Raw genomic sequence first — 11,198 nt, forward strand, 5'->3', positions numbered from 1 at the left:
CTTTTTTTGTTGTTGTCTTTCTTAAGCGCATGATCATGTTTGAAATGGTATACTTGTATACTTTGTCCTGCATACTCCACCTCAGTATGCAGTAAATAACTAATATTATGACAAAATGTCACACCTTTCAGGGCCCATCACAGACAGTGAGGTAACAATGTGGTGAGAAAGACACGAGCCACTCAACATTATCTTAAACCTTAATTTTGTAAAAGGAAATAAGCATAAGTATACTAATGACATAAAGGTTTCGTTACTGTAAATAAAATATATAAAGAGAATTACTGGGGAGTAACTAGTAAACATGCAAAGGTAGTAAAAATTGCAGTGTAGTACACATGGTTTCCATAGAAACAGAATGTTTCAGACACAGGCCCAGAGGACACCATTAATTCAAGTTTACTGAACATAGAAGCATGAACATATTGTACATCAGTATTTATCAGTACCCTTCCATTTTCACTGTAACTTAAACTTTGCTCCATGGTAAGATGAAGTCACATTTAAAAAAATATTATTACTGTAAATTTTGTTAGCACACTGAATGCACAAAACAAAGCAAAAATAAAATAAAAAAGATCGACACAGGGCTCAGTAAAAACATAAACTACACTACATTAAATTAAATCAAATTAAAGAGAACTGAGATTTAGAGAACAGACATATTTGCTTTTGACAATCATTTAATACTCTTTAATTTCACAAGTTAATAGTGTGTGGCTTTATCAGAGATAAAATTATAAAGACGTGTAAAACTAAAGGAAAAATTGAGTAAATTGTTTTAGTTTTTATTTATTTTAGTTTTTATTCATTATAGTTTTTAATATTTATAATGCAAGATTCAAAATGCGTGATATATACATTCTAAAACAATTTACAGGTTCCTTCCGACAGGTTTTGCCATTTTAGCATGGCTAAATTGCCACAAAATCATAGCCAAAATATGTTTATAACATGTGTGTATAACATGTGGCCACTTGAATATGAGTGTATATCACTCATATTCACAGGAAGAATATGAAAGTTTTCCCTAAAATCATTGCATCTTGTCAAAGCTTTTTGGTAAGTTGAGCCTGCTGTCTGGCTGATTAGCCAAGAGCATAAAATCAATGGGAATATGTCAGACTTCACCTATGGATGTGAGTGCTATTATATTCCATATTTTATTTATTTATTTTGTGGAGAATTATCAATGGTGTGGAAGACGCATGTTCAGAAAAGGTTTACAAATCAGCAAGAAAGTTAATTTAGCTTGTTTACATTTATCTGACACTTTTATCCAAAGCAACTTACAATTATGACCAAGTACAGCTTGAGTAATAAGGGTCTTGTTCAGGGGCCCAATAGTGGCAACTTGGCAGCAGTGGGGTTTGAACCAGCAACCTTCCAATTACAAGTTAAGTACCTAACACCACTGCTTATTAAAGTTTATCTAGTTACGTACGTTTAGTTATTCTGAGAGAAATATTGGCCATTGCAAGCATTACGTAAACAGACTGTCACAGCGGGTTTATTTTCTGCGTGATGACGTCACAGAGGCTGCCAAATGACGCGCTTTAATCGACTTCAGTTAGCCTGAACTGCGTCACGTGTGTGGTCTTCCGCGGAACACAAGGGTCTCAATGCGTAAGGACGCAGTGCAGGTGGATGCGCGGTGTGTCCCTCGCTTACTGCGCACTGCTTGATACTTTTGGGCAGAATCAGTACACGTCAAGTTTGACGTTTGCTATTTCACACACAGCCCATGTTGGTTGGTGAGTCATGGAAGCACATTTACTCGAAATAAGAATAAATATCAGTTACTATCAGCAAAATAGACATTTATCATTTATAATAATGAATACAAAAAAGTAACATTTTCTTGATTTTTTAAAAATTTAAACGTATAAATATTGTATTTTTTCATTGATCTTTTCATAAAAACTTTGTGATATTGTGAACGGTCGAATAGATTGTTGACCAAAGCTTGATTAATGGTTTATGTCCACCTACAGTTTTTTTGTCTGCATAGATGCTGTTTGTCCTTCAGACCACTGTTAGTCATTTTGATGGCATGAATACGATATGACCACAAACGGTTTCCTTGCCTGTAGATCTGCTAATATTGTAGATAATAAAAATGATAAGCCGACTGTAATATTGAGTCTAAAATAGCCATTTTATGAAATGAAAAAAAAAAAAAAGTAAAATCGTTGACACAATAAAAGTCAATATTTTGAAATAAATGAATAGAGATTAATTTAGGCAAAATAATGAACATTTCAACATAATAGCCCAGTTCAAAGCTTTGAGAAAATACCTTTCTAATCATTATTCTCAAACATTGATACATTTCCAAATGATAACTCAATATGCCAAGAAATTAGTTTAAGTCATTTCTTTGAAATTAAAAAGGAACTTCAAACAGGGTACTGTTGTGCAAAAACATGAGAAAAGAGCCTTTCTTCTCCTCTAGTCATCTTAGTGTAAACGGTCTTCCGTATCCATGTCCAAACGAAATAGACATAAAAACCTTTGAGGTAAATGTAATTTTCTTGCTTGTTTTAAATCGGAATCCAGATACTGCAATTCGGTACTAAATAATAAGACATTGCAAACAACGAAGGACTGATGTCATGGCAGTTTCATGCGTGGGTGATCGCCTTCTGAAGGCTAAGGCGACCTAAATGCCTGGGGATAATATTCCCTTAACCGTGAAGAATCGCATATTAAGCTACGGATCTAGAACATGGCTGTTATGGAAGTGCTTAAACGCAACTTTAACCACTAGATGGAACTATTAAGCTGTCGGCGACGAGCCCGGAAGCTTATAGCCTATTCTAGGCGCAAAACACTCTGTTCCAACTCTAGTAATACATACAAATGAATAAAAAAATAATACTAATAATACGAAAGGAAAAAAAAAACTTTAGCTTGTTTTGGTCAAATTATATTTGTGTAGAGAATGCGCAAAAATAGCCTGCTCTTATTGTTATTCTGAATGATAAAGACCCTCTTCTGTGTTAATGCTTCAGTGAAATCTAGTCAATTTTTAACTGCTAAACATATATTTATTATATGTATTTGTAGTTCCAGAGAAGACTGCTACATATGTCTTCAGATCAGAATGAAATCCAGTCTAGCAGGTGCTGTGTTAGAAGTTGAGCCGCTATAGCCTGAGGATCTTCTCATTGCTGTGTTCTGTGGAGTATGACAGCTGAATATGTTACACATTTAAATGCGTAAACTTGCATAATTTTGCTTCAGGTATACACCCACTAGTGAACTGTGGGACAGAGTTAAATGTATGAACCTTAAATTAGGAATAAAAGGTACATTGGACAAGCAGTGATACACTAATCCTCATGAACAACCACAATTTATGTTTACAGCCAACATACGCCACTGTGCACGGCTAGGTCTGTTTCTCATGGGTTAAGTGACAAATTGGTGAAGGTGAATTTAACCCCTGCAGTACCGTGTTGTGGTAGAGGGATGATGGGATTGAAAGTGAGGAGAACATGAGCTGCCCTTGTGCCCTGTGGCAGACCTCAACATGCAAACACCACCACTGTGAAACCACTGTTCTCCTCAGGCAAACACCACCCCCGTGAAACTGCTCTCCTCCTCAGACAAACACCACCACCATTAAACCGCTCTCCTCCTTAGACAAACACACCCTTCATTAAACCACTCTCCTCCTCAGACAGGTACCACCACTGTGAAACTATTCTCCTCATATAAACACCACCATCCTGAAACTGCCCACCTTCTCTGACAAACACATAAAGCCACTGCAGTTCTGCTTCCCTGTGACCAGTCAAATGTAACTATTGGAAACAACCTTGTATAACAGCGTTGGTTTTCTGTAATAATGCTTCATGTTCTCATTCCTGTTCTATCAAACAGCATCACAGTGTAAAGGAAACCTTCACCTATGTACTCTTACCAGATTCTTTATATGTAACACCTGCCTCTGAGGCTAACAGTTAGACTCTAAACCATCTCTTGCCACAATCAGTTTATTAACTATCCTATAGCCATTCATTATGGTCAGTTTCTGACCACATGACAGCTGTTGCATGGATACTTTGGGTAGCAGACCACACTGAATCCAACAGGAACATTTAAAACCCCTCAGCAACACTACTTTACCTGATAAACATATAGAAGCTTAACACTGACAATCATTAGTGAGGAAATGTTAGGGCTGTGTGAAGGGACTGCGCCACTTGTAGTTTCTGCTCAGAAAGTGATCAACAATAAATAAAACAGATTTTAGCAGGTGTACTGTGCATATGGTGTGGAGCCGTATAAGTCGAACATGCAGCTGTAACACAGCTGTACCAGTGAATTTGCCAGTGACTGTATACATGCTTCCTAGAAAGATGTCGCGTGAATGTACATTGCAGGCTACTCAGGTGGAAATTTTATCATTGTGAGAAATGTGGCCATGGTGTTGAGTTTCTTATTTAGCCCCCATCATAAGGAAGGAAAACCATCTGCGCAGTCCATTGTTAAGGTATAATTCCTCCTGAGAGAAGGAGGTACAAGCCTATCTGGCTAAAGCAGAATGCTTCTTTATGAATTGGTTTGAAATGTACACATTACAGGCCAATCGCAATCTGCACCATACTATATATTCTTTATTTCCTCGAACAGAACCAGGACGCATTACATTACTCTTCAACACACTGTGTGTGTGAGTGTGTGTGTGTGTGTGTGTGTGTGTGTATGTGTGTGTGTGGTGTATTGTGTGTGCATGTGTGTGTGTGCGTGTGCATGTATGTGTGTGCATGTGTGTCTGTGTGAGTGCATACATCTGAATTTAGTGTATGTGCCATTAGACCTCAAGTGGTGTTTCATCCCAGCTTGGGTGGAGATGTCCAGCCTGGGGTTATATGAAAGGAAATCTGCTGTGTGTGAGACCCAGAATAGCAGGGTGAGAATTTTATCCTGATGTCTTTTGTGGTGTTAAAAAGCAGGACTTTCCTCACACGTCCTCTGGGTGTCAGGAGGTCAGAGGCTACTTCATTCTGCATTCACTGCTTTGAATGGAAGGTAAATTAAAACTTTGATTTATGCATTTGCATTCATTATAATAGAGGAAAATCCAGATAACCTGACATGACTCATAGGAACCCAAATGAATCCGAAAGCCCAGTTTATTAATGTAAAACAGTATTAACAAACAGACTTATAGAAGAACACTTCATCCTATTTTACAAACTTAAAAAATGCATTGACTGTTAGCTCAGTGTTGAGGTACTCACCAAACAGCTGAAGAGATCTATACCAGTATCCTGTGAGCAGCAATGCAGAGTGTTGTCTGAGCAGCCATTTAACATTTGATCAGATTTACACATCTCAAATGTATTTATACATCTGAGAAATCTGAACAAATCTATACACAGACACATAGACACACACACACACACACACACACACACACACACACAAAAAAAAAAATTTATATATATATATATATATGTTTTGTCCTTTGACTTTGCTACATATTTATAATTCAACAATATACAGATATGAATGTACAGATATGTATGAGTGTTTTCCTACTTATTTATGGATTTTATTTTGTTAGTAAAATATGTTGCTATTTTGAATTTATTTCTAAATGTTATGAAACATGTAGAAATTGCTCTGCATTTATTTGAGGAATGTGTCATAACTTGTTAAAGCCATACATGTATTTGTGAGTTGTAAGCTTACATCTGTGAGAGAGCTTCTGATACCAGTTTACCTTTATAGTGTGAAGCTACCAGTCTCACTTCTCATGGTACTAAGGTCATACTCATTGTTGGACCATACAGCATGTGTGGGAGCGTGAGAAGGCCAGTCTTCACTTCCTGCTTTTTAATTGAGACATATCTGTGTTGTAGGAACACACCTCCATGCAAACATGTTTCAGCTAAGACACTTAGGACTGACTCACATATTTAAATGAGTACAGAGAGTCAAATACATCCTGGAACACCATGCTAATTCATGGGGAAGTTTGATAAATCTTCCTGGTGACTTACTTCCTATCATATCATAAAGTGGCAAGCTATGCAAAATTAATAAACCCCAACAGGCTCTGTATCCAACGAAACATTTTAATAATACCAACTACCAAGTACTATCATATAACTATTCCATTTCCAGGGCAGTTTTCTCACTTTACCTTGTCTTCATCACCCTGTGAGAAATATTAAGCCACCTGTGTCTCTGTCATAAAGACAGAGTTTGATAGAAGGCAAAAACAATGCATGAAGATGAGACACAGTTTGCAACCTACACAGCTGCTTTCATAAGTGATGTAGGCCAGACATGACATATGTGATGTAGGCAGTGTGTGATGTAGGCAATGTCTTATGTAGACCTATTGTGATGTAGGCACTGTGTGATGTAGACAGTGTGTGATGTAGGCAATGTGTGATGTAGACAGTGTGTGATGTAGACATTGTGTGATGTAGACCTATTGTGATGTAGGCAATGTGTGATGTAGAACATATGTGATGTAGGCACTGTGTGATGTAGAACATATGTGATGTAGGCACTGTGTGATGTAGACAGTGTGTGATGTAGACATTGTGTGATGTAGACCTATTGTGATGTAGGCAATGTGTGATGTAGAACATATGTGATGTAGGCAGTGTGTGATGTAGACTGTATGTAATGTAGGCAGTGTTAACCAAAGGAGGATGGGTTTCCCTTTTGATTCAGGTCCTCCTTTTGAGCCTGAGGGAGTTTGTCCTGGACACTTTCACCATTGGCATGCTTATTAGGGGTAATAATAATTTAATTATATAAAATCAATTAAACAGTTAATTTAAATAATGAAATAATGAAATTAATATGATCCAGAATATGTTTTCAAGGTAAATTTAAAAACAAATTCATAACTTCCTCCAGGATACTCCCAAATCCAGGATCCCTTTATGGTGTGTCTACAGTGGCACATTCCTTCCGCAGCTCCTCACAGCCCCCCTCCAAACAGGTATACAGGAGTAGGCCGGGCAGGTTCTGACAGGCTTCCAATCCTCCACCACTGGAACATCCCAGGCATGCGGTGACCCTCCCTGCGCCCCAGCTAGCAGGGACTACAGGTGGAGAGGAATGCTTGCGTGTGGAGGGGCCAGTTTTTGCTCTCGGCTCATCCTTCGTGTCTGTGCCTGTCTGCCATGTTACGTGCTGAGCTGTCAAAAGGCTCAGAGTGAGTAAGCGGTGCTGAGAGTCTCCTACCAGGGGTTCAGAACTAAAGCCTGGTAACAGTATGGGGAGGAATTCCACTTCTACAGTTTTATTTGGTGCATAACTCTCTGAGTTTAGGAATGAATTCCTAAGTTTAGGAATATTGTCTTAAAGCAAATTAATCAGAATAATTCCAGGCTAAATAAAATCTTGTAAAAAAACTTAATTTAAAACATTGACTGTAATTTTAGAAACAGACTGTATGTTGAAATGCCAGAACGGGTAAGTTGTACCTTATTCCATATTCATGACATTTTCATAACACTTTTTAACAATACAAATTCATCAGTGTCACTGAGAAGGGAAGAGTCCCTGAACAGGAGTTAAATATCATGCCCGAGGGTAGAGTGGCAGGCTGGGAAATTACACAGGATTCTGGCAAAAGGAGCCCACTGACTCCCGACCTTTTCATTCACAGTGATGAGATGCTAACTGCTGATGTGCCCCTTCCACCACTGTCAGCTGACATGGTGGCTCAGTTGTGCAGTCTCTCAGTGTCTCCCTCGCCATGAGCTACACTTGGCCTCGGGAGTGCAGTCTCTGCTTGATGCTGTGGTTAGGTTGGATCAAGACTAATCCTACAGGCACAACAGTAACTCACAGAAAGACAAAAGGCTCAGAGAACTCACCTGTATTTATTTAGCAACCTCATTTGCACAAAGCCCTGAAAAGACCAGGTGCTTGCCCATTGCATTTGGGGAAAGGAGTATTGTGATTGTTACCAAAACATACAGTACACAGTAAACATTGCAACACAATGCACAGACACAAGGGCTCCATAATCTTGAAAGAATTCTGCAGAGGCAAGAATTTTGTTTTACTTTTAAAAAAAACCTATGCACATAAGATCCTATCCACATCCTATGCAACAATGTCAACTTTGTCTCTGCTGTCTCTAACAACCTCTTCACAAGAGAATAACAATATCATATATATTCATCTCTTATTTTTATTGAATGCTGAACATTTATTTTATTCTAGTGGTCTACTGAGAACTTTGTCTGTCTAAACAGACAAAGTGCATAAGGTCAAAAATAGCATCATGGAAGACCAAACTGGCAGAAGTTTTCTGTGGGCCTGGTGCTCTGGTACCTCTGACTGCCTGACCCACCTCTCCTTAATTCAGGAATTCAGAGCTTTTTTTTTCACAGCTTCTGCTGAATAGCAGTGATAAGCTCAAAACAAAGCCTTGTGTTTACTTTCCTGAGGTGTTGATCAACAGTCTCCCACACAATAGATGCCCTGTGTTTACACAGTAATGAAGCGCATTTTTCTAGAGAAGACACAGATTAGTTTATTTAGAAGTGTCTAATGACAAACATTAAACTGGCTGTACATATCTTGAGTATTGTGACAATAGAACTTTGTAAACAACTTGTCAAACCCTTAATTTTCCCGGTAAAAAAGGCGATGCGTGATTGTAAATTAACGGCCAAAACATTTATTTGGAGAGTGAGCAAGACATTGATTATTATTTAAGTGATGAAAAACATCACCGTTGCCCACCTAAGCCAATGGTACGACAATAAATCAATCCGTGCAAAAGTATGCATCAATAAAAAAAAAAGGAGCGTTTGCTATGAGAAATAACAAAGAGCCTGTCTGCTGATTTTACGGTGCGTAACCGATTTATTTATTTTCGGTTTGTCACAGAGCGATGTGCTGCCACGCAGCAGATGAGTCGCTGCCTGCCTGTGACTTCTAGAACAAAGGAAAAGTTCTCAGAAAAACCTCGGGGGAAGCTGCACAATCACTCCCTGATTTGTCTGGGAACTCACAGGAACCGTTTGTGCTTCGGTTCGAGGACATGCCACATCATGACACTGCAGCGCCCACAAAATGAAGTGTGGCAGAGGAGATTGTGTATAGTGGGGCACGCCCCCCCCCCCCAACCTAACTCGACTAGCCAGCCTGCACGCTTCAGTCTGTTCCACTCAAAGTGGAACTCAAAGTTCCACTCAAAGAGATGTACACACATTAGGTAGATTACATTCTGAAACATTTGTATCTGAGTTTGTAGGCCTTGGGTCTGGTTAGTTAGCTTTGTACCTATTACAACAGCTGGAGAATGACATAGGAAAGCAACGATTTTAAGACTCATTTAGCGTGAATGCTCTTAATAGTGAAAACTGTGCCAAAAAAATGTAAACAGATTCTTGAGATGATAATGCACAGGCTTTGAAGTCAATTTCATCCTGTTCTACGTTTTATGCGTATGCCTACAGGTAAGGTGGGTCTTACCTGTTTTGCTGACGCGACAACCTATCACTGAAGTAACTCCATGTACTTCGACCAATCGTTGCGTTGGCTCGTCCCTCCTTGAACCCAAACACTTTACACCAAAAAAATAAAAAATAAAATAAATCCAATGTTTAGGCAACCTATAACTAATTCCAAAGCAAAGTGAATATAGAATATTTAGAGAAAGAAACTGAATACGAGTTTTATTGTATGTTTATGTTTCTAGGAATACAGTTATTGAGAGATTAGCTATAACCGTCCGTAAAGTCGGGGACGGGGTTGCCGAGGTGTTGCTTACCTGTTCGGCACTGGTGAAATAAGCAGGGCAAGAAAAGCAGACTTACCTGTAGCCCGGGTTTGGGATCTCACCGCGCGCTGTCTTCTGTTACCTGCACCGACTTGAAAGTCCAGTTTCACAAGGAAGAATCGTGGAGGAAGCAAAAATATGTCACAGGAGACAGACAAGTAAGTGATTATTATGCAGTACGACATATCTTTGATTAGGCAAGGTTATGGTGAATAGGGACGTTTTCCCAACAGTTTCAGAGTTTATTTTCAAGATGTTGTTAAGAAAGGTTTATTTTATTACATGAAGAATAATATTAGGAATATATTTTGTAATGAATTTGGATTATATTTTACCGCAGTTTATTTTGATAGTCTAAGCGGTGCTATGCACAAAAACACTCCGCGAAGTCACTTTGCAGTTGAAATCGCCATTTTTGGAGAAAGGGGGAAAATAAACTACCGGTTTATTTAAAATATTTTCAATTTTATTGTTCTGACACTTTATTTAATCTAAACTCTTATTTTCAAAAACAAGTAAAGCCCACTGAATTATGTTAAGAAATTTAACGGAATTTAGCAGTCAGTGCTGTCACAGCCTCTTGTAGACTTGTAAAGAATGTCAGTTGATGTGGAGCTTGGTTGAAGAATGCAGCAAAGTCATTTCACAACATCGTTACTTGCCATAGACAAATTACCATGCACCTATGAAGTTCACTGTGCGCTTGATTTTCATTTAACTTTGAATCATTTTATCAGTTTTTTTAACCAGACTTATATTAAATTTGAGGATATCGTTGGCTCTATATCGTGATTTTAACATCAGTATTTTTAACAGTTTATTAGTTTATTTAACAGAGGGGAAATGTCTTTATGCCTTTATATTGGTTCCGTATCTTTAGGCCACAGGTCTTTTTCCCCCTTATTCGACAGTTCTCTGGTAACTTTGCTGACAACCACTATCAGGTGTTTACTAAAAGACCCAAGTGACTGACCCAAGCAGTCGCTAGCCCGCATTACATGCCCTCGGTGCTCTGGGGTAACGTCCACCTGTTAAATGACCGTGGTGCCGATGGAGCAATACTACTACAGAACTTTCTTGCTCTGTAATAACCTGCTTATCTTAAATTAATTAAATTAAATTGTTTAAGTTTCATTTAATTTATTTGATTGAACTGATCTATATATAATCATTATACACTGGCACTGATTAACATTGGTGATACTCAAATTTGCCGTATCAAAAAACCAACCACCACAGCAACATGCAGAACTCTTAATTTAATTCTGAAATACTTGCTTGGTAATAATCTATAAGAAATACGTAAACCGCTGCACCTGAAGTTATGTAATTATCATTTCTGCGCAATAAGTTATTCTATTACGCTACTGTTTCTCGGTATGAGCGGTGTAGGGGGCGTTTATGGCTCTCCACATCAAAG

The 11,198-nt window shown here is 38.3% G+C and overlaps 1 protein-coding gene and 1 long non-coding RNA gene across 5 annotated transcripts in view; one reads left to right on the forward strand and one right to left on the reverse strand.

Moving 5' to 3' along the window:
* Nucleotides 1-393: 393 nt before the first annotated feature.
* LOC145653059 (uncharacterized) lies at nt 394-9,833 on the reverse strand. 3 transcript variants are annotated; one of them, XR_014119356.1, is made up of 4 exons: nt 9,472-9,736; nt 5,738-8,503; nt 5,253-5,383; nt 394-5,027 (listed from the first exon to the last, which is right to left on the reverse strand). It is a non-coding gene; the product is annotated as an uncharacterized LOC145653059 (long non-coding RNA). The 3 variants fall into 3 exon arrangements; XR_014119354.1 differs by adding an exon at nt 9,816-9,833 and having other exon boundaries at nt 397-5,027; nt 5,738-9,562; XR_014119353.1 differs by having other exon boundaries at nt 5,738-9,731.
* Nucleotides 9,767-11,198, forward strand: part of grhl2b (grainyhead-like transcription factor 2b) — a 16,312-nt gene continuing 14,880 nt past the window's right edge. For both annotated transcript variants that reach the window (XM_027022903.3, XM_081705271.1), the window contains exon 1: nt 9,767-9,936. In XM_027022903.3, coding sequence (XP_026878704.3) covers nt 9,917-9,936 — 20 coding nt within the window. In that variant the 5' untranslated portion in view covers nt 9,767-9,916. The remainder of the gene's footprint in view (nt 9,937-11,198) is intronic.

The sequence above is a fragment of the Electrophorus electricus genome, chromosome 2 (genome assembly GCF_041902795.1).
Source record: "Electrophorus electricus isolate QZ-2024a chromosome 2, ASM4190279v1, whole genome shotgun sequence".
Lineage (NCBI taxonomy): Eukaryota > Metazoa > Chordata > Actinopteri > Gymnotiformes > Gymnotidae > Electrophorus > Electrophorus electricus.